At 42.7% G+C, this 24,496-nt stretch overlaps 2 protein-coding genes across 2 annotated transcripts in view; one reads left to right on the forward strand and one right to left on the reverse strand.

Annotated features, from left to right (window-relative positions):
- LOC118326456 (B-cell lymphoma/leukemia 11A-like) overlaps nt 1-7,882 on the reverse strand; it is a 36,462-nt gene extending 28,580 nt beyond the window's left edge. Inside the window, exons 1-2 of the mRNA XM_035659452.1 lie at nt 7,589-7,882; nt 4,518-4,910 (exon numbers count right to left, since the gene is read on the reverse strand). Of these exons, the coding sequence (XP_035515345.1) occupies nt 4,518-4,910; nt 7,589-7,643 (448 nt within the window). The 5' untranslated portion in view covers nt 7,644-7,882. The remainder of the gene's footprint in view (nt 1-4,517; nt 4,911-7,588) is intronic.
- Nucleotides 7,883-12,322: 4,440 nt separating this feature from the next.
- cep170ab (centrosomal protein 170Ab) lies at nt 12,323-24,496 on the forward strand. The gene is made up of 18 exons (XM_035659474.1): nt 12,323-12,459; nt 12,584-12,673; nt 13,579-13,657; nt 13,857-13,915; nt 14,313-14,475; nt 15,500-15,637; nt 15,849-16,301; nt 16,471-16,841; nt 16,948-17,076; nt 17,179-17,311; nt 17,439-18,899; nt 19,142-19,385; nt 19,644-19,752; nt 19,941-20,099; nt 20,662-20,750; nt 21,143-21,236; nt 22,558-22,609; nt 22,734-24,496. The coding sequence occupies exons 1-18, from the start codon at nt 12,355-12,357 to the stop codon at nt 22,994-22,996; spliced, it is 4,191 nt and encodes a 1,396-aa protein (XP_035515367.1). The 5' UTR covers nt 12,323-12,354; the 3' UTR covers nt 22,997-24,496.

Here is a 24,496-nt window from a genome sequence, read left to right on the forward strand (position 1 = left end):
GATCATGTTTATATGCATCTGTGTGTGTGCAAGAAAAGGAGAGAGAGAGAGAAAAAAAAGCAGAGAGGGGGACGCAAAGGGGAGGGGGCTTAAATAAGTATCATATGTTTCTGACAGATCTCATCAACTCACAACACAACACCATGGGCCTCTTCCACAACACATTTATTATAGACAAAACACAGGTTCAAAGCAGGGGGTTTACACATTGTACGTGTGTGTATGCATTCATAAAGGGGGTGTGGGGCATTGTTGTGTTTATAAAAAAGATGTGTGTCTGTGTACATTTGTGGGTGGGTAAGTGGGTCGGTGCATGTATTTGTGAGAGCCTATTTTTTTGTGTATGTGTGCATGTTTGTGTGTGTCCGTGTGTGTGCATACTTGAACTAGCCTCCACCTGAATGGCCTCAGGCTGTGGTACTGGGGTTGTTAGAAGACAAACAGAGACACAGGAAGCTGAAGCCAGGAGCCCTGAGGACAGCACACACACACACGCCTACCCTTAAGTACACACACACTCCCGCTGTCAAGTCACACACACCTAGCAGCCACCTCACCATAAGTCCTGCTTCGTAAACCCACAAAACATTGCTTTAACACACAGATATACCTCCCTCTTACACACACATACAGACTTTTAGGCCCAACCCATCCCTCAGGCCAGGCACTGTGTGCCAAGTCTGGCCTGGCATGGTCCACAGAGGGGTGTCCTCAGGCGAGGCTTGCCAAGTCAAAGACCCTTTCATGTTCAGCCTGCACGCCCAGAGTAGTAAAGCTTTAACAAACAGCCCGACACATACACACACACACACACAAACACACTCTTTCTCTCTCTCTCTCTTTCTCTCTCTCTCTCTCACACACACAGAGAAAGCTATAAACAGTTTAAGTGGTCAAAACCAGACTCATACACACACACACACATGCACACATATGCACATACATTAGTTTAACACCGGATCCACACTTGAGATGTAAACATCCACTAGACTTCAGTACTTGAATGCAGCCAGAGCCACTAACACTCAAGCCAACAACAAAGGCTGACGAATTCTCCACCGACAACATTTGTGGGTGTTTAGAGCTTGGCTTTGGAATACAAAAATGTCCTCGATGAAAAATTAATCCGAAAAACCATTCTTGTTCACCTTCGTTAAAACTTAGTGGAGCCCACATCCAAAAATAGAACCGATTTTATCACAGCTGAGAGCCACTGTAGGATCAAATTAGAGTCAGTTTTCACAGACAATGGAGTGCTTATGGTGAAAATATTAGCTGGTGTCTAATAATTACAATAGCATGCATCTGTGCCTTTTCAGTATCAATTAAAGTGATTACCAACACAAAGGCACTTGAAAAGCAGCCCATATGCACGCACATACACACTGGCCACTAGAAAAAGATATCACTACCAAGGAGCCTCTCACCCCCCACCACTCACACACACCCACTCTCTCCATGCACTGCCCAGCCCCCCCAGTTCTGCCTGACAGATACCCAGTGTGTATACATGTGTGCTTATGAGGGGGGCTGGTGGTTTGGAGAAAGGTGGCACGGTGCCAATACGGAGCCTGCTAAATACCTTTGTCTCCACAACACACAGGGACAAACAGGACAGGCAAACTGCTGCGGGAAGACACGCTACAGCCACAGAGAGGTGTTAAAAGAAATACGGTTCCGGTGTTAGAATGTTTTCCTCCTCATAGAAAAAAAAGGGGAAAGGTGGCTGCCATAATTAACTCAGTATCGATTCAGAGTCCAGGTTACAATAGAGGCAGTGCGCTGGAAAGAGACAGAAGTGTGAGATGGTGGTCGATTTCAGCGGCTACAATGGCCTCATTAACACACATGGCTACACTGGTGAGAAGGCAAGAGGCGCTAATACTAGGATGGATAAATACAGGACACAGTAATGTAGCAATATGAGCTCAAGAATATGGTATCACACTCATAAAATGTAGTAAGGAGAAACGATTTGTAAAAATACTAATTATGGTATATAGGACACGATAATGCCTACACAAAGTAGTGCAGCTGCCGGCAGTGCATCCTAAATCATAACAATGAAAAGCATCTTGCTCCAATTACTCAGTTTAGGAAGACCAAACAATCATTTATTGCACTGATAACAGCCACATTAGGCCGTAGAACAATACATGTGAATGTTAATAAAACCTATGAATCCATTCACCAGTATGCCTGTTTAATAGTGATTACATCCTGTAAAATAAATCCAGTCTTACACTACACTGCAGTCACGCAGTTTGTGTGAGAAACCGTCATCTGCTCTTTTTCTGGGCCATCCATAATCTGGAGACAAGCTCTGGTGTCCCTATGCATATCTTAAATTGTTTATCATGCAAATGATGGCACGCAGGCTGCTCTGCCCTCTTCTAACGGCCCAGAGCTCCAGACTGCAGACCCCAGCCCCAGCTGCAGCCATGAGACTCCCAGACGGCCTCAGCTGTCCCAAAGACAGAGACAGAGAGAAACAGCTTCATCCCCAGCTCTGGGTGCATTACAGACAACTGCCCCCACCGCCCCACCTTCAAGTTCAACCATCCTGGGTGTCAGGCTCCTTTAGTCCTGCAGCTTCTTTCCTAAACCTAGCCCGAGTTCTTGTCTGTATAAGCTGTGGTCCATACAGAAATCCATCTGAGTCGAATGACATTTCAGGACGAGGGTGAGGAGTGTAGGGGTCACATTCATTCAAGTGTTCAAAATCTTTAAGGGTGTAACATATAATACACACCCCTGGAATAAACTCGACATGAAGACAGTATGTAGGGACAGTACGTATTGAGATGCCTCATCTCAGTGTCAGCCTCTAACTGAGCAGGGTGAGAGAACATGGCAGCTAGCATATGGGGTACGGGGTGGCGTACTGGCACTGCCAGTCTGGATCCATCAATCTTGGCGGTTTGGGGGGGGGGGCTTTTATGCACTCACTGATGTCACTGATGTCTATCCTGCGCAGTGGCTGCTCTTTCTGTTTCACCCAAAATCTACTGCTGCTTTTGCTTATCTATAATCTTGACACACTCGCGTTTTCTTTCTCTCAGGTTTTTACATAAGGAAATGTTATAACGGGGTTATAAAAAAAATCTGTTTTGGTGTAACAACAGGATACGACCTCACTCCATACACAACCAAACTAATCTATTATATATTACTACAACACAGAGAAATGCCTGACTGTTATACAATGCCAAGTGAAATAAGGCCTATAAATAAAGCTCTGCTCACAATGCTAGTGACCTTATGATATCATGTGAACTCCACTGCATGATGATCTAAATGAGCAAAGAAAAGCATGTTCGAACAGCTGACAAGGCCAAGAGGCATATTGGATGTGTATGTGTGTGAGGATGCGTGTGCACATTTCTGTGTGTGTGTGTGCGCGCTCATATGCAGGGCAGATGTTTAACAAACTACACACTAATGAACAGTGGTCATTCTGTGTGACAGTGGGCTGACGAGCTAACGACAGATAACAGTGGTCCCTTTACAATGCCATCTGCAAAGCTGCGGCACTGACTAATACAGTACAGTGGCGCACATTATTGAGTACTACTCTCCGTGCATTTAGCCTGAATTGGCTTCCAATTAAATCACAACTGCCCAGACAATCAGGCCAATCTGGCAAACCGTATCGGTTCTGTTAAAGGAAATGAATAAACATTCAAATAGGCTGGTCAAAATCAAATGCTACTCTGTAAAACCAGTCATAAGGGACCCACGCTTGTTTGCACAGCCACTCATGTTTTCACTCCAGCCTCATTTAGCCCCGGTGGACAAACAACAAACCAGCCGCCTTAAGAAGTCCTTAATTACTCAAATCAAGGAAAACACTGACAATTAGTGGCTGTAGGGTTCCTCAAATAAATGCTTCTTCCTTGACAGTTCAGCATAATTACATTCTTTTCTATCTCTTTTTAATTTTAGCATCAGAGTGAGCCTTTGCAGGCGCATATTTGAGGGAAGGAGAGATATGGCAGCGCAATAAGCCAGGGAGGGATAGAGATACATCTCTCACCACCACATGAGAGAGAATGTGGAGGCCACAGGATCTGAGCACATCTGTGATGCAGCAACAAACCAAAAGAAATCCATCTTTTTTTCCCCTCTCTCTTTTTCTCTTTCATAATGAGTTTCTTTGTCTGTCTCTGTGTGTGTCTTTTTCACTATCTGCAAATGTTTCCTTTTCTCAAAATCATTTTCAGGATGGCTGGTCCTCGTGGGTTCATGGCTCAGCTGAGGGAGATTCACAGCTCCTAAATGCAGCGGCAGATATTTCACACTCGTTATGCAGATTGGATACATCCCTACTACCAGAGGCAAAACCAAGGGAATCTGAGAAAGCATTTGTTCCCTTTTGAAATAAACTCTCTACGAACCTCGGAAAGGCATGACCCACTCGACACCTTTAGACCATAAACACTCACTTCCCACATTTTTTTTCTTGCTCATTTGTTTACTCTTGCGTGGCAGCCATTTTAAGCTCCCACTGTGTTTACCTGTGATATTCTCCTGCTTTGGGATTATTCCTTGCAAGGGTGCAGATAAACAATCCTCATCCTGCGGCGACACCTGAACGGCCACCTCCACGGGGCGATACACCCTCCGCGGGTGCTGATGGTGGGTCCGCGAGTGCGAGGAGGACGTTGAGAGGGGCGAGGCAAGTGGGGAGGACGGTGGCCTGTCCAAAGGTTTGTCCGTACAGAGGCTCCCGTGGCACTGCCTCCGTTTGTGTTCAATGAACAGCAGGATGTCAGCCAGGGGGAAGCGGGAGTGGCACTGGCCGCAGGTCAGCAGGTCCTGGTCCCCTTTTAGGGGCTCACCCTGAGCCACTCCCAGCCTGGGGGAGTCCTGAGAGTCTTCCTCTGGCAAAACACCTGACAGCGGCTCAGCTGGACGGGAGGACAAGAAAAAGGATTGTGAGGTGTATAGTTCAGTAAGAGAGGTAGTGATTCTGTAGAGCTGGTAAACAAATTTGTCAGGAGAGGCGATGGAAAGGCACATTACTGAGTCTCACACAATGTATGCAGACATCTACAGGAATAAGGTCATGTTGTAAAATGTGCATAAAAATATTTTTAGAAAAGGAAGAAAGAGAAAGAAAGAGCACACAGACTACTTCGATAAGGACTGACATGTTCAGCTCGCAGGCAGCAGCCAAACGATTAAGTTGCTTGACCCTCTTTATTGTGCTGCCAATCTCGCTTTTTTAATGAACCTAACACCTCTGAGAATCAAAAAATAGATTCTAATTTGAGTTCAAGATGATTGGACCCCATTTCGTTAAAAGTGCTGGGATCTCGTGAACCAAGGTTAGACATTGAGGGGTTGGATGTGGAGTAGGTCCCTGAAGTACCGACAGAGAGGGAGAGAGAAGAGAGAAAAGAGTGAGGGATAGAGAGAGAGAGAGAGAAAGCATTTTAAAAGAAGTAATCTAACCACACGGTAAACGACATTGGGCGCCCCGACTGGGATGTTGAGATAAGATGTGATGAATTCTTGCCGCCGGTTCAACCTTTAATTCCGTGTCGGGTCAGACGAGAAGGTGGCGAGGGACTATGCAAGATAGGCCCTGTTACCTGTATGTTCAACTGCATTAAAGATGAGGGAATTTGCCCCTATTTTGCTGGAGCTTATCTTAACCAGCTTATGCCATGGACACAGGCGAGGTGTGTGAGGATGGGTTAGGTAGAAAGATTTTCTTCAAACCAAATAATCTCATTTTGATGCCATGCAAGAGTGATGTGAATAACTTTGAAAACTAAAATATAATCCTTTTTTCAGACATCTGACTGCGCCAGAATTTAAAGTAGTTTAGGTCAGTGTTTCCCACTGGGCTACAGGAGTCGGTCTGTTTCACTATCAGGGAAATCATAAGGCTTCTTGCTTTGCTATTTTAGACTATCATGACTCCCTGTTATAACAGTGGATCAATAATTTAATTTCAACTCACTCAAAACACAAATCAGTGTATGAAGCATGTGAATCCGCCTGTATAAATAAAGTGTCCCTTTGCTACTTTAAAAGCTCAAAATTGGCCCCAAATCAGAATTATTATATAAGTGTGTAGTATTTTGTTGTTTAAATATGAATAATAGGAATATATAAAAGCATAATTATTATTCCAAACTAAATGAACTGACTGAACTGAATGGATCTGGGTCAGAGCCAAAAATAGAAATAATAGGTTAAATGAAACCTCTGCCAGTTTAAACAAAAAGTTTTTATATTATGTATTTACATTTGTAAATTGTTCCATCCAAACATGCCTTTAACTGCTTATCTTTAAAACACCTTGTGTCTGCATTCTCTTTGAATACCTCACTGTCCTTTCTTTCTCCTTTGGAAACCACACACGAGCATTAACATAAAATATACAATCACTTATTTCTGCTAAAACGATCCTCTGTGTGCGCTTGGTCGAGCAGCACAGGCATAAAAGTGGATCAAGTTCAAGTTCATAAGTGGCCTACAGGACTACAATCATATTGCGCCCCCCACTGACAAACCTTTTGACAATTATCCTACAAATGAAGGCATACATGTTGCGAGAGCATAATTGGTTTCAACCCAAATGGGAACAGCACGCAGAGAGACATTTACGACCAAAATAATTAAGGACAAAAGAAATAGGCAGCTCCTAATCTCCACTTAAAACTTAAATTATAACACTGTATATTGGGAGACGTCTGTGCGTTCACTGGCGTGCGGAAGAGTGTATTGATAAAGCGGCTCCTGTTGTTATCAGGCGGATGGTGAGAAATAATCCTCCTGCAAACATAAATATAACTGGACAGCGCGGACACCATATCATACGATCTCAATCAATGCACTGTAATTTTATCACACACGCGTAAAACGGCGTTTGTCTTCCATAGTTGTAAAACACTATCCCGCACGGAGTTTCCTGTGGATTTATATTTAACATATCATATATCTGAAAATGGCACTGGGTAACCTGCTGCGTATTGGAAACACGGTGTTCAAACAGCAGCTGTGAGGAAATTGTGGCACAAAAACTATATTCCTCCTTGGTAACGCACACGAGGTCTCTGCGCTGTGGACAAGTGGGTATGTAAACACCACTTCCCCGTGTCCAAAGCAGCTCAAACCTCTGTAAATACAGTCTAAAAACTAAAAGAAGAGTGTGAGGCTTTTAGAGGAATGGCTCTGCACATTACACCTGGAAACTTGTCCGCGAATGGCAACAGTGTGCATGGGCAGCCTTCATATAGCCAAAGGTCTCTGGCCATAAAGCCCATGCATGCCCTTTAATGGCGAAAGAAACCTTGAAGGCTGCGTTATACAACGCAAGTTCAAGCTCGCTGTCACGTTGTTTGAAAACTTCCAGCAGAGGATCCCATCACCAATTTTAAAAGAACCTGTACTCTTTGATATGTTTGCGTTTTTTGTAATTTCACTCAGGACAGCGGCGGTCCGTACGTGGCCGTATCCTACCCATTAACATTCCCCAAGGAAGTTGCCCCTATATGACAAAAAACACAAGTGGTGGCTCGTTGAGAGACACGAGCAGCTACATTATGTCAAAATGCGATTCATCTCCACTTACGCGAAAACTCCCGTTTGCTCAAGTGCTGAGGTTTGCCTTGCTTGCGGCGAGACATGTTGGTTCAGTGGCAGCTTTTCAGCTGAGTTCACATTGGGAAATCCGTTCCTACAAGGTAGACTCCAAATGAAATATCTTCATTGATGCGTCTGACATCCAGAGAGGAGAAAGAAAAGCATGAACTGCAGATCACACCGAGGCGGAGGCGTAGCGCGCTACGGGCTGTGCGAACCTCTTCATGACTTTTTCGCGAAGAGAGAGTGATGGGGGTACGGCGAAGCCCCCCTGAGTTGCAAGTTCAAGTGCGGACGTGACGTTCCGCTGGCTTCAGCTTCCTGCCGAATTGCAACCGTCAGGAGATGTGACGGACTGAGACAGTACAACTGGGCGATGCGATTAGCCTGCCAGTGGGTGGAGGACAGCCAATAATAAAAACCAATGGACTACTCAATTATGACTACCTATGGGGAGAGGAGAGGAGGTAGTGAGTGTGGGGGGGGATTTTGAACCTCCGAAGACACCTTAATGGACAGAAGGGCATCAAAAGGGGGCTGGCCTAAGCGGAGAGAGAGAGAGAGAGAGAGAAAATGAGAGAGAGAGAGAGAGAGAAGAGAGAGGAAGAGTTATCCAAGGAAGTAGAGGAGCGGCAGAAAGCGCATGAAGCGAAGAGCGTAATGTAGCAGAGGTGTGGTGGAGGATGAAGCTCCATTCATGTTTATTAGAGTTTGTGTTCAGGCTGATATGAATATGCAGTGACTATGTAAATGCACCATCCAGGCCGAAGAGTGTATTCTTACACGAAGATCGGATAAAGTGTTTTTATTTAATTATAATTATTACCTCCATTACATTTTATTTGTTTATTTTCTACTTGTTTTGTTCAGTGTGTTTCATTTGTGAGGTTAAAGCTTTCTATGAGAAGAAGGTCTGTTATACGGGTTTATATGTAGGCTGTAATGTAAATCGATTTACTGGGTTTTTCTGGAGAGGATGTCCCAATGCAAATGTGAACTCGCAAGAGAATAAGATAATATCAAATTAATATTAATGCTAGGCCTATATAAAATAAACCGGGTGTGAACACGTTGAACTAAAAAAACTACGCAAAAAAATGATTTACCAGATTTACAATCCAATGTCTTTTGATTTACAGGCTGCAACATAATTTGATTTGGTTGTGTTAAACAGTGTGTTGAAGCAACGATTTGTTCTCCGAGGTTATCTTAATCTTTCCACCTGAAAGGCTGTCTATGTGATAGATAAGCAGACACATTTCTTAACAGAGTATAATAGGCCATAAGCACTTATGACAACAAAAATAAAAGCCTAATCTTCACACTCAAAGCCATACAGGGGCATTGCTCTTCTATTATAGTGTTGTAATATATATAGCCTATTCGAATGATTTAGCGTCTCTGTAGAGTTTTTTTTTTTATAGTTTTATTGTGATGTTATAGCCTTTACTGTACAGGAGCTGGGACAGTAAAGACGTCCGGATTTACAACCGCATGCAACCAGGCAAATAATTAGACATTTGAAACTGGGAGCCAAAACAGTAAACTCATTATGGCAAAATCATTTGAACAATTTTGGTACATCTGGTATAATCCTCCCGCATTGTTCGACTGTGTTGGCTGAACCTACACAGCATAATGTTTAAAATAAAGGTATAGGAAGAAAAAAATGCTCGAGGATTAATGAGGATTAAATGAAGTGTGGCTGCACTTTAAATGATAGGCTGATGTAATGGAATCTCAACGGTTTCAAGCTAGAAGGTAATTTATTTAATTGGTGTTATATGTATATAATACTTCATACATAAATAACCTAAACAAAAGATTCGTTTTTCTTTTTATATCTGTTTGAGGTTCCACTTTATTTGGATAGTCCGCCCACAGTTTCTAATGTAACTGTAACATTTCAGCAGCTTAATAGTTGAGATTCAACCATTCAGCTGTTTTACAAATTAAGGTCTGGTTAGGTTTAGGCACAAAAAACATTTCCTGAATTGTCACATATACTAGAGATAGAGATAGATAATCTGCTGTAAGCAAATGTTACAAATACTAAATAAACAATAAACTATCTGCCTGGGGACAAACCAGATAAAATATTACCCGGTTTGGTTTCATAGCATATTAAATAAAGTTCTAACAGACTGAGTTTGAGCCAGATTAGTCATATGCAGACTGTAAAAGTCCCCTTTCTAACTTAATACAGATGAGGGCCCATTAACAACAATATGGAGAGATAATTCACATTGCTTAACCCACGTTTAATATTGGTGAGGAAAATATTCATAAGTGCTCAATACTGGTTTGTTTTGATTTGATTTAATTTGATTATTTTTTAAGTGTGAATTTTAGTCTTTAGTCTTTTATTTATTTATTTGTTTTGGTGCAATGAGAGCTTCATTATTGATCAGACTCTGGAACGGTCTCTGAGCCCGCTTCCACATCACAGTGCAATACTCTGGCGCCATCTAGTGTTTCAATACGAGACTGACTCCAAATGCAGATCATAATGCGAGCATGTTATGATTATACAGAGCATTGAGCTGAGCCATCAAAATGTTTCTAAAGGCTTCAGAATTGCACTGAATTAGATTGTTTGTCCGAGTGCCAACCACAATGTAATTATAATAATTAAAATAACTAATAAATTACTAATAGGCTAATGCTGCTATTCAAATGGGTTACTCTACAGCCTAACATAGTTTTCTCTATTTAAAAAGTGTTGGATACAAATATCTATATATAATTATTATAACAACAAAATAAATCTAACATTCTCTCATAATCTACTGTTTCATGCTTACTCTTATACACAATAACATTATAGGCCCATATAAGCCTGTATACAGCTTATCTAAAAACATTGTGTAAAATCCACAATCACTACAATATGGGCCACTCACGGTTTGCTGTCACCATCGTATTACATAACCTCATGTGCTCCTTCTTTATGAGCATGTAGCGCCACCGTGAGGCCAAGACACAACACTGTTGGAGGAGCTTGGGCTGGGCAGCAGGGCTTGCAGGAGCAGCAGCAGCGGCTCTGTTCATAACCGTCTATATATCGGATGCTGATCGCCCGTAGAGCACCTGGTGAGTGACATTTCCGTCCCTCCGTCCGACAGGGCCGACCCGGCTGTCTGGTGCTGCTCGCTCCGCGCTGAGGATGGAGACGGGGGAAATGAGCATCGCTGTGTTTTGTGCGACAAACCTATATGTCCTCCATAACGGGAGGAGAGCCTTGGCTGCACATTAGCAGAGACAGCCTCCATAACCTTATTTACAATAACACGTGAAAGCTGTTGTCGTGGATCGGTCTAAATTAGCCTCTGTTTGGCTTAAAGAGCGTGCGTAAATGAAGAGGGATATCCTGAACGTCAAGGATCAATGCGCTTCAGATGACATGTCGGTAATAAACACCCACACTGTAGCAGGCACACAGTGGCTATATGTATGTGTGCCACAATCTGCATGGTATTTTTATAACATTGGATTATTTTAACTGAATATTTTCTCTCCATAACGGTGTCATTGTTGAATGGCTTCATGATGAACGCCGGACTGAGACATGGCCTAACTGGGCTAATGTTCAGGCTCTGTCATTGGCCGGCTATAACCCATCGGTTGCCTACTGCACACTTGATGTGTTGTCATCTGCAGAGAAGAGATTTTTATCCGAGAGTGTACGGAGCCGTGTGTGATCAAGCGTCTATATAAGAGAAATCTGGGCCAGTATGAAGCCAGGCCACGAAAAGGGTTAACCCGTCTATTTCTCCATAGGGAGAACGGGGGAGGTGGGTGGGGGAAGGCTGTCAAGTCCCTTTGGGATTGAGTTGATGTACAAACAGGAGCCACAGATATGACAAAGTGTGCGTAATTAAATCCTCTTAAATCACCTACATGGCTCCTCCAGAGCGTGAGTCAGCAAGGCCCGTGTGCTGATGATGCTCTTGCAGAGGGAGGAGGACCGGCTGTTGGTCTCAGTGAAAAGAGCCGTTGTGCTGTTTCATGTGAATGGCAAATCTGACAACTGCATAGAAATCATATGAGAGCATCATGGGGAGGAGAGATGTTGGCTTTTAAGTAAAAACGTTATTGTTCTTTTTATCTTTCTCTGTCTGTTTCCCTGACTTCCTGCCTTTTTCTGGCCTGTGTGTGCTAATGTGTGTGTGTGTGTGTGTGTGTTCTCTCTCTGACTTTCTGCACAGCATCCTATTAAATTATCTGTCCTAATGTACATGTATCATTATCTCTGTCTTTCTGGATGTGTGTCTCATAATTTACCCCCTAGTCATCCTCACTCCCTTCTTCTGCTTCAGTGCTTTGTAATATAACCAACTCCTCTATTATTTCAGTGGTGTGGCGCTGGATTTGGTTGCTGGGTGACTCTGCAGAGCAATTCAATTTGGGAGTTAGTCAGATGCCTGGAATTCTGTGAACTGTTAGTGAATCTTTACACTTATAGCTCCTCTTTCATGTTGTTTGCTGCACTACAGGGAGAGATAGGCATGTCAGTGTCCTCGGGTGATACCTGAAATAGCTACTGTGCATGTGACACACACACGCACAGTCATACACAGATGTTTATTTTCTTTCTGTAATTGCGTAAGGCCTCATTCATGCCTGTTAGCACTCTAAGAACGTATCTTTGTGTTACTCATAAAGATGTACAGATAGATGGATAACCGTAACCTATCACTCTTCCTGTTTTCAGCAGGATGCATTAAGGGTCAAAGGTGAGCTAGTGAGGCAGAGATGAGTCTGACTTCCTGGTTCCTGGTGAGCGGCGGCGGGACGCGTCATCGCCTCCCCAGGGAGATGATCTTTGTGGGGAGGGACGACTGTGAGCTGATGCTGCAGGTACGTTACTCTCACTTCTCCAGACGCAAGCTCTGAGATGTCATTCTTCATGTGGCTGGATTATTGTCTGAAGTGCTGAGATTAGCGTGGATTACAGTGATTGACTGGATTTTGTGTGATTTAGTCCCGCAGTGTGGACAAACAGCACGCCGTCATCAACTATGAGCCGAATACAGATGAACATAAAGTCAAAGACCTGGGCAGCTTAAATGGGGTGAGTGTTTTATTTATCTACGATATTCAATATATGCAATCTCTGGTATAGTAAGGGACAGACTGTATTATAACAAGATTCTTTATGCATTTATACATATGTCATCAAGCAATTGCCTGATTCCAGTGCATCATATACATCTCTATACAGTCCCCCTCCAAAAATGTCTTCTTGTTACTTCAGTTGGATGTTTCACTGTGCAGAATGATGTATGTGAGTTTATTTTCAAATTAATCTGCTGAAGGTGGGGAAGTTATTCAGTTCTCACCAAGACTTATACGTCTGTGATAAATCTGCCAATCCTGGTCTAACATGCATTTTACACAGGTGTGATGTAGAAACTTGAAGCCTCCAGTTTACTGACCCTGAGAATGTTTTCAGTGAAGTAGGAGACATCTGTGTGGTATTTAACTTTTGAAACAATAAATATTTGCATATATTGGATTTTGGTAGTAGATGTGGTTTTAGCCATTTTGAATTAGTTGAACTGAACTTTTCATGCGGAAAAACCATATCAGGTACAAATGATTATTCCAAGCAGGGCATTTTTTTAATGTCTTAAAACATGTCTGGAGGGGATCTTTAAATTATTTTCTAAAGTTCATGATTCAGCACCTCTAAATTATATAACTAAATTTGTCAAAAAAAGTTTGTTTTATTTCTTTAGCTAAGAAAGCTTAAGTATTTTACAAAAATGGAATAAGTTTAACTTCTTCATGGGTAATGTTGTCATAACACAGACAAGAATTATGCCAAAATACAGATAGTAAAAATAACATGTAATCAGGAAATATCTGTTTCAAGAATAAGAAACTAGACAAGGATTGTGACCAAGCATCTGATTGAAACTTTTGGTAATTGGTTGTTTTTAGGTGTTCTTAATCACACTCTGCTTTTGTTTGCAGACATTTGTCAATGATGTAAGGATACAGGAGCAAATCTACGTCACACTGAAAATGGATGACAAATTGAGGTTTGGATATGATATCCTTTGAATATGGTCTTGTATATCAGTGAAACCCAGTGACATGCAGCACAAGGTCAGTGTACATGAACAACAGTGTAACTTTATCTGTTTTTGAATAGACGTGAATGCACTCTGCCTGCTGCATAATACATAAGGCTATCAGTGCATGTTTCTCACCCCTAAGAGCTCATCGTCTTTTACCTTAACCTGGCCTACATACCAACCTGTTCACTGTGGTTCGAGGAGAGATGCATATTCCAGAGGAGGCCCTCAAGGTTAGACAGCATGTTGTGCATGTAGTGAGAAACAGCCAGAGCTCATATGTTAGTGGACAGAGTAAATATGCCGTCTCAAAACAGTACAGCCAGAAAGCTTGTGTATTAATTCATCATTGTGAGAAGTGGATTTTATTTAATTAAAAGGTAGCTGTAGAAAAGACAGGTTTCATCTTAATGGGGAAGATAAAAGTTCAGCTGTAATATTCAGAATGTCTCTTCAATTATATGGTATGCTATGACAGAGAGCCTGGAGGTATGTGTGAAACCTGAATGTTTTTTGTAATTTTCAATAAAGAAAATCTGGCTGCTCTTCTATAGATTTAGCAGCATTTGGTGTTTTTGTCTCTTTCTCTCCAAACTCTCCTTGTCTTCCTCTCCTCTCCTTGTCTGTCAGCATGAGAAGTTCAGCAGTCAGCTTCAGCTGAACCAGAAAAAACCTACAAAGGGGGAGTTTTCTAAGTCTGAGGTGAAACCCTCCGAGGCTGCAACAGCACCAGTGTGTGAGGGGGCCGGCGCCAAGCCCCCCGAGGCCAGCAGGGTGGAGGATAAGACGACAGGTGAGAATGTCCAAGGATGCAGTGGACACAGGCTACAAGCCTACAAATCATTGTAGTTTGTCTCAATCATTGTCTCAATTGCCACTTTCTTCAGAGTCTTAGGATAAGATATTGATCGTTAGGTTTGTTCAAACTGTTTTTGGGTCAATAATTTATTTGTCAACAATTTTGAGTCATTTATCAATACAGACTGCCGATTTTGTTTGTGTCTCAATTTTAGGATTAAGTTCTTTTCTCTGTTTTAGATCTGTGAGTTTTGTTCTATTGGTCGACAAAAGCAATTTTCATCTTTCATTTTCATTATTCATCTTTATTCATATTGGGACCATCTTGGGGTTTTCACAATTTCTGACTTTTTATAGACTAAACAGCTTATTGGTTTGTCTGTTAAAAGGAAAACAAAATAACAATCTAGCAACAGAGTGACATTGTATTATAAACCCCCCAGTCAACCCAAGTTTGTCCGTTACTGTTCGTAAACACACGATTCAAAGTTGGCTCCTTCTCCCTGGCACAACAAGCAAAGGAGAGAGAGAGTGAAAGCAGCTGTGGTGGAGCAAACTAGAGAGTGAATGAAGAGAGGGAGCAGCGTTAGCAAGAATAAAGTAGTGAATCGGAAAAACTAAATATTATTTGTGGCTTTAGCTACATTCGCACAAACAAACACGGCCACACCGCTGCACAACCCTGCGTGAAGATTTTTGTGAGAATGTAGCTAAAGCCGCTCCTCATCCTGTCTACTGTTGCCTCTGGTCTGTGTGTAGCTCAGCCATACACTTGGTCAAAAAGACTGTCACTAGATTTTCTATAGAGTCCTAACTTTGCTAGTAGATCAATGATCTACTAGAAGTGATGATTAAGAGGGGATTATTTTTGTGTAAGTTTATATATTGATTTTTAGGGAAATCCTACTTACTCTGTCTTTAATGAATAGTTTATAACATATGAACACACAACACTATAAGTCTAAGAAAGGACATTTTAAAGGTTCTTATCAATGTCAAGTAATTTTTGTTTTCGCCAGGGGACCTAGCAGTGTTTCACAGAGGCACGCCACTCTATGGCCAGCCTGCCTGGTGGGGAGATGGAGAGGCAGATGACCAGCAACATGGGAGGCCAGAGGAAAAGGGCTTAGATCGGAAGCGGGAAAAAACTGAAACAGGTATTTATAATGCTGCAAAAATACTACTTTATGTCATCTTATGGTGTAGTTAAGGTAGTAATTCATGTGAATTGTGTTATTTGAAAGACTGTTGCAATTTGGCTGTTAATAGCTTAAATATGTTAACTCTTAATAATAATAGTACTATTTCCCTTACGTTTAATAGACTTTGTGGTCATAAATACATTCTGTATACATTTAATTCTGACAGACACCAAGAAAAGTACAGAGGTCCCAAAGTCTGCCCTCCAAACAGCTTCCAATCAGGAGCCTAGCTACTTTGAGATCCCCACCAAGGAAACTCCCTCAGCAGGTACAGTGAGTGCTGAAGCCCCCTCACAAGAACAAGAGGCTGGTGCGTCTTCTGCTGCAGAGCCCAGCCATGGACACGCATCCTTCACCATTGAGTTTGACCCTGGGGCAACAGGTAAAGTGACTGTCAAAGATCGAGTGGCGAAGGTGGGACCAGAGACCAGGCCACGTCCTAAAAGGGCCGTCGGGGAGGAGCTGAGTCCGCTTCAGACAGCCATGGTAGCTGCAGAGGTCAAAGTTGCAGACTGGCTGGCCCAAAATGAGCTGCCGTTGGCTCTGAAAGATACAGTTACAGAGGATGATGGGGAAAGTGTGAAGAGTGATGTGCCTGTACAACTGAAGAGTCTTAAAGGTGTGTATGTGCAGGCATTTGTGCAGGAAATGTACCTGTATTTATCGTAAGATTTGTGAATTACTTGATTTTTAACTTCAGTTTAATTTAGCCAAAGCATGTCTTTAACTCCTTGTCTCTTTCTTCACATTGTGACCCATTACCTTCTTCTCTAACCCTTCCATGCCAGACAGCAAACATGAGGACGGAACGCAGAGCGACTCGGAGAATGCACTTGGAGATCAGCGCAGGGCTGCAGCAATGGAGGAACGCTCGTGGGGACTCTGGGGCGGAGCAGGGATGAAGATCAGAGAGGGTCGTGCTAACGTACCAGAGGGGCTCTTCGCAGAGGAAGACAGTCCTGCTCGTCGTCGCAAGTCTTCAACTTCCAAAGTGGCAAGTGGATTTGTGGAGAGGCGACGTGGAGAGGCACCACATCAGCAGAGTGGCCGTGATGAGTGCTATCACCATGGGGATGATTATAGTGACAGAGGGACCTATACCATTGAGCTGGAGAATGGAGATCATGAAGAGGAAGAGGCTAGGAAAATGATTGACAAGGTGGGGAAGAAGACACTTAAAATAAAGCCCTTTTTCTAGATTTTTATAGTCCTTTTCATACATGTATGTGTATGCTTGTTCACCTTTGCGTGTGTGTATGTTGCAGGTGTTTGGTGTGGATGAGCAGGAGGCTGTGTGTGTGTCCAGGGTGGGGAGTGCTGACCAAAGAGAGAGGCTCACCTCCCAGAGATCTGGTACTGGAGACAGAGGAAAGCCTGGACGCATGGAGACAGAGGTGCAAAAATTCAAAGCCTTTAACTTCAAACCAAAAAGTTGGCATGAGGGAGAAAATACTGGTTAAACACTATATTTTTTCTCTTGTATCTTTCATATCCAGGTTCTACCTGAGGAACTGGTAGTGGGTGGTCCTCGGTGGGTCTCACAGTGGGCTACTCTGGCTGCAAGTCACATTAGGACAGACCCTGAGGGATCTGGAGGGGAGAGTCACATCATGGTCACAGAGGACAGAGGTACGTGAAGTTTAAGTGACTTAATTAAAAGCGAAACCTTAGTATGCTAATTTTACTAAACATTACTGAATATTGAATTGGTTGCGTTTTACCCCCCTACTAATAAGATGTTTTTCTCTCCTTTCAGCTGAAATAAGTGAGTCCAGCCACTCAGCCTCTTTTGCCTCATCTGGCTACACAGAACGTAAGAGGAGAACCCTGCCTCAGCTGCCTGGTGAGGAGCTTGTTCTAGGAAGGAGGACCCCAGGATCAGGCCTGCGTGCAGATATGGGGGAGAAACAAGACACAGAGCTACAAGAGAAGGAGAACCAGGGGGAGAAGATGACCAGGGGAAAGAATCGGTCTGCTCATGGCACTGGAGGTATGGGCAGTCACAGCGGCAGCCCCAGTCGCTCTTCACCAGCAAAGTCGCAGGACAGTGGTGGTGGGACATCAGGCAAGACAGGTGTGTTGGCCAAGCTCCCCCCTCGTCCACTGACCAGTGGAGAGAAAAGGATGGAGGAGGCACGGAGGAGGAAAAAGGAAGAGGAGAAGGCTAGGGAAAGTAGTGGGAAACCATTGTTGAGGCAGGAGAGTTTTACTGTGGAGAAACCAAGCTCTAACGTGCCCATTGAGCTCATACCTCGTATCGATGGGCTCACACGCAGCAGAACTCAGAGCAGGGAGGCTGGAATTGACAGCGCCACTATCCAGAAAGACTCAGAAGCTGTGGCAGCCTTTCTAGAGACGACTGTTTCAGACCAAGGTGATCCACCAAGTCAGTCCATTGAAGGCTCCATGTCACCAGAGTCAGACGTGGACACGACCAGCACAGTGAGCCAGGCTGACGGAGCAAAAAAAGTAGTCCAGAAACGCCGGACTCTTGCAGCACAGCAGAAGGAGAGAACGATAGTGTGTTCATCCAGCAAAGGCCCCTCTGGGGCCCGGGAGACCCAAGACAGGAGGGTCAAGACTAGGGCATCTGGTCCTCCACAGCCAAGCCGCCCCTGGACTTCCCTGGACCTCACTGATGATGACGTCAACTCCAACTCACTCCTCTCTGACTCCCAGCCCACCTCTACACAGGAATCTAGAAGCTCACATACCAGAGCCCAGGCTGTGGGAGCTAGCACCAAGTCTAGTCGGGCTAAAATCACCCAGGCCCCAGGCTCTTCTGCAGCCAATAAAACCGCCAGTGCTCCCAAGCCCAGGCCCACCAGGGCTTCCTTGCTGAGACGAGCCCGGCTAGGGGACTCATCAGACACTGAACCTGCTGATCTTGACCGGATGTCGGTAGCCTCTGAGGCCTCTACCGCAAGTTCCACGTCCAGGACTGGTATGGCAAGAAGGGGAATGTCCAGAATAGAGGCTCTGGCACAGCCTAGGAGGCCGAGGGTGGGGTCTCCGTCAGCTCAGAGTGACTCAGAGGCCACTGTGACAAGGAGAGGTCTGGGGGCCCGGAGTGCTGCAGGCGATTATTCCATCAGACAAGGACTGAGAGGGGCTAATGTCACCTCAGTGTCTGGACCCAGAGCTAGGGCTAACAGTGCTTCCAAGCTGCCTGACAAGAATAAAGGCACCTTTTCCTCTGGACATGTCACACCGTCATGTAAGTAGTGTTTTACATAGTAAACGTTACTTACATGTCCACTGGAAATAGTATTATCTTTTACACATTCTGTTTTTTCCATGTTCCTATTGATCCTTTTACTGCTTGTATATTTATGTAAGTTACATTAATTAATACCTTTAAATAAACATGTGTTTGCCATATCAAACTAAATGTTTACAGCTTGTTGTGCTGTTAAAAAAATCAATCTAAACTTAACTTCCTTTCCCTCTTCATATTAGCTGGCACTCGGTGGCGCCGCGTGCCTGTGGAGTATGCCTCCACCTCAGAGGACGAGTATGGCTCAAACCGCCACATGTCCAAGCAGGGCCACTCACGGCCATTCCCTTCCACTCGTGTAGCCCAGCTAGGAGGTTCAGCGCCAGCAACTCCTAATCCTGCAGGCCTGGCCTCCCTGAAGCAGCACTCCAGGGAACAGGACGAGTATATGAGAGACTGGACAGCACACAGCGAGGAAATAGCCAGGTACGTGGGTGAGAGGTACTCCAGTGCAGTTTGAGGGCAGTAGTGAGTCATGATAACAGTAATCAAACATTATTCTCCTGCTTAATAGTATATAGCTGTATTTTTCGGTATTTACTTTTGTTTCAGGTCGCGCAGTGCTCTTGATGGTTATGGGTTCTTGTATGAAGTATATGAAATAAATATCACCAAATAAAACAAGAAGAAAACTTGGTTTAACAAATGTCAGGTGGTGATTTCCTATTTGTGTTTGTTCATCAGGATTAGCCAAGACCTAGCCAAAGACCTAGCCATGCTTGCGAGAGAAATTCATGATGTGGCAGGAGAGATTGACTCAGTCAGCCCTGCAGCCACTGACCCTGGAGCTCTGGTAGTCAACACATAAAACAACCACAACATAACTTCTTTATTCCATCTGCTAGATTTGATAACAAAATATCAAGATTTATTTGCCGCTACCCAGATTCAATCTGTTCTTGATAAAATTATGTAGATTTGACCAGAAATAGAATCTGATGAAATAACATTTCTTTTCTATGCATTTTAATTCTGTTTTAGTTGGAAGAGCGTGTGTTTGATGACAGCTTGGACCTGGGTGGTTCCGCAGAGCACAGCAGTGTTATGGGAACCAATGGGCGGTCTGTGGAGCTTCGACCCCAGGGCTCTGGTGGACAGAGCTCCCGGTCCATCCGCAGACAGACATGGAATAGAGATGATGTGAGTACCTGTTTCAATATTAAACAATACTCTATCCTCAATATAAATATACATATATGTTATGCATAACATAGGGCTATTCCAGAGTTTGAACTGTAGATGTCTTTCTCAATCAACTCTTTATTTCAAGTATAAGTAAGGAGAAACACTGTGAAGTTTGTATACATAGCTTAGTATCATGCAAACCTTATTTTCCATCTGCACTCTGTGATTGGTTGATTGGTTCATTGTAATGGTTTCCTGTTAGAGAGTACACTTTACATTTGTCGAAATAAAGATCAACATGTCGGTCTGTACCACAGTGTGCCACTAGAGGGAGCTCCCTACATGCCAACCACGGTCACCCCTCATCAGACAAACTGTGCTTCTGACTGGACCGAAAAACTAATAAGAATATTTTCTAATGCAAAGTCCATGAATAGTCAGAGCTTTAAATAGGCTAAATCACTAAAAATGTTGTGTTAGCTTCTAGTTTCCTCTATTCCTCAACAATTCTGACTGCATACATTGCATGCCACTGTTAATTAAAAGTGACATTGATGTGTTTCTTTTCGTCTATCAGGCGGTGCTAGACAGTTTATTACTAGCATCTGTGACTCAACTCTCAGCTAGGATACGTCAGTCTGTAGACAAAACAACCTGCAAAATCAGGTGAGCATGGTACTACTTGAAGAAATGTGCATTTATTTTAATTTGGTGTAAATTTAAAACACTCTATACTGAGAAAAGGGCAAATGCAGGATTGGACTGTCAAAATAGAATCGAATATATACTTGTTAGGATTCTTGCCTGTGTTTTATGTCAGAACTGGGCCATCCAGGACAGTCTGAGTGGCACATCACAAAGGTTTCCACAGACAGCCAGCTACATATCTTCCTCATTATCACATGCAGGATGACAACTCAAAAGCCTTTTTTCATTCCTATAATCCACAATGTGTGAATGAAATCACTTTAATACTCTAATACTTCTATCAAGAGGTGTGTTAAAAATATTTTTATGTATGATACTTTCATCTATTTTCATACCAATTTGGCCTCCAGGATCCTCTTCAAGGATAAAGAACGAAAATGGGAAGAGATTGAGAACAAACTGCAGGCAGAGCATGACTCTTTGCTACTCAAGAGCTCCAATAAGGTGATGAATGTGTCCACTTCTCACACTTTGTCTGTTTTATCTGCTACTGGAGTGCGTGAGAAATAGACAAGACAGTAATATTTATAGCCATGCATGGCTCCAGGGGTGGCAATGTTGGTCGACACACCTTTTTCCAGACTGAAAAATCTCACTAATGTTGTATGGATTGCAATAAAATTTGGTTTAAACTTTCATGTCTCCTCAGGATTAGGTTATCACTTGATGATTGGTGATTCCTAAATCTGTAATCTAGTGCCAGCAGGTCCAGTATTCACACACAGCATCAGCTATTGTTTCAGACTGTGTGGGCTCGTAGTACGAGCTCAGAATATTTTGTTTAAAAAAAGTGTGGACTGTTCATTTTAAAGTCATGCTTGAATGACCATGTAGTAATAACCATGGCTGGCAGCTCTAAAGAGAGATTGTCACGGAAAATAGCAAATGTTACCTGTGTTAGCGGGTGATTATTCTGTCTTCATAACTTCATAGCTACTATATATTTGACTATAATGTGTTTGGAAGAACACTAAAGGGTTGCACAAGGTGTTGACTCTTTTAAAACAAAATCTGCACACACATATTTTTTCCAAGTGTAAATAAGTGCATTTTGCTTCTTAATTGTGAGCTATTTTAATACAGTAATCAGACAGACGAATTTCAGGGAAATCTAATCAGCATAATGTTTGCATTTTGGCATTAGTTTGGCATAAATTAATACAAAAACGAAAGGCACTTTGATTTGGCCACAGTACTGAAAATATTTTGATCAAGAATTTGTTTATGTCAGTAATCCATTAGTTTATGGGATTAATGGCATACAGTGTTAAATCCACTCCTTCCATTTCTCTGTGTTTTACAAACCACACAATATCTGATTACTTACTGAAGCAATCACAGTGAGTGCTGACAGCATTACAGCTGTCAGGGGGATCAAATCAAACATACTTCAGTCTTGCACATACCATTTAGATTACCTTGCAAATTCCCTTTTTGGAGAGGACACTAAATATAATTGTTTTGATGAAGATAAAAGACTTACAAGCTGCTGTTGTGGGTGCAGAAAGTCCACAAAACTTTTTTTGTAGTCATAAATTCTGCATTTAACCCAGTCTGGCCTCATGTGAACCCCTGAAGAGCTATGTCTATCCACCAAACAGTCACAGTGCTCATAAAGCATTACTGAGTGTACACGGCATGTCTCCAAATGTATTCCTGCAGCAACAAAGAGATGAAGTCAGTTGATTTATTTGGTGTACGAACTTTCACGTACTTAATCACATCCTCTGCCGGTCTTGATTTTTTATTTATGTTCTCTTAACAGGAGATATCAAGCATTATTCAAGACCTGAAGAGAGTGGAGAGACAACTGCTCGGTATGGATGTAATGTGTTTAGTGAACTATGACACATACAATTACAAGCGTCTGTTTTTTGTGCTGTTTGGAGCTGTGTTAAATTCAGGAATGCTAATTTTAAATGTTCTGCAATCATCTATCAGTAATCGACATGATGGTGGACCCAGACGGCACCCTAGATGCCCTGTCCAATCTGGGCCTGACCAGCCCTTTGACTGACCAGAAGATCAACCCTGGGACTCAGCAAGGGCAGTCGGTGTTGCACCCTGGAGCTGGAGCTTCCTCCAGCACACTGTCTGCCTCCAGGCCTGAAGGCCCTGCCACTGAACCATGTGGACCTTCAGACCATGCAGAGGTGGCAAAGCGAGACCCAGGGCCCAAACAGAGCTCTAAATCCTACAATTGATACACTAAGAACATAATTCAGAATGCATCCTTTATTGTTGGATATATCCTGAAGCTCTTGGAGACAGATAGTGGTGTGAGGTTAGAGGATTTTCAAGTATTTGGTTTCAGACAAAAGGAGGAAAGCGGGAGGACAAGGATGCCTTTTCCGTGGGAAAGCCTGACTGCCCTAACTGTCAATCAAACTAAATCGAGATAGGATTTCAAAAAGTCCAACACTACCAAATAGCAGCTCTTGGGATGTGAAATATACAATATGAAAACATTACAGTATTAATTGATGGGCTTATGAAGAAGCTATGACATAATATACAGTAACCCATGTGTGTTTTTGTGTTGCAGCTCATTATCCATTATCCTTAACAACATTGAAAAACAAACAGTTGTAAAAGACAAGAGGAAGCAATGTTAAAGATTAAATTTCCAAATTCTCGCCATTTAATTACAAGCCCTTGTGTTTGAATCGTAAGCCAGTCAGCTTTAAGTCTGGCCTTAAGTGAGCTGACTTAAGGCCAATGCAGAAACCCAGACTAGAACGGTGCAATGGTGTCAAAAAAAGGATTCAGCAAAGGTATATGTGTGTTACTCTATCCTGCCATAGCATTATTTATAAAAACATATATATATGATTGCCCTGTTGCAATTGCAGTCCCCAAATTTGTCTCAGTAATGATTTTCCATCAGAAAAGGCCACATTGCTCATTTCTGGGAAAGGAACTGGGTAGGTACAGTATGTACCAGTGTAAATGTTTATTATAGTTAAATCAAAAACTCCCGTCCATGCCTTTTCTTCTTGTGGCGAGTTCATTTGAAACCAGTGTATCAAAGATGGACCATGTGTGTTAATAGAAACTATAAAATCAAATGTAGCTCCCAGAAAGGTTTTCCTCTTCCAAATGTATTTTGTCACAAGTGCCCTGGATCAAACAATCATTGCAGTTGGAGGTAGAAGATGCTACAGTGTATAGAAGATGGTGAGGTGGAAGTGAAATTAGTTTTTTTGCAAAGCTGATATATATGTTAATATTCATCTCTGTGGGACCAGGACATGACATGCCCCCTGTGACACTCCTTTATAGTGTTAATGTCCTCGACCAAAAACAAAGCAGGGTGAAAGCCAGCTGCCTGTAAATGAGCAGTTTGTCAAATTATCTTCTGATCACAGACAAAATGTTGTGTTTGAACCAGCATAGACAGGGGCTACCTCCAAGTCCTGCAGCAGCATTTTACTGTTACAGATGCAATGGAAGGATGGGAACTGTAGTTGGTTTTCCAATGTCTTGCCTCATACCAATGTTTACATATGAATGTAACCTGATCAGAACTGTTGAACAATTTTAGCCAAAACAACTTTAATAAAGATTAATAACTGCATTTTGTCTTTATTTATGTTTGAGCATTTGGAGAATTTTTGTTTGGATGTTTTGTATGAAGTTTTTTTTGGTTTTGTAATGATGTTAGGTTAAATGTTGACCTTGCAATACCTGTGTTTTGTTTGTCT

This window comes from Morone saxatilis, unplaced genomic scaffold (genome assembly GCF_004916995.1).
Source record: "Morone saxatilis isolate NCDOM2014 unplaced genomic scaffold, NCSU_SB_2.0 Contig17, whole genome shotgun sequence".
Classification (NCBI taxonomy): Eukaryota; Metazoa; Chordata; class Actinopteri; family Moronidae; genus Morone; species Morone saxatilis.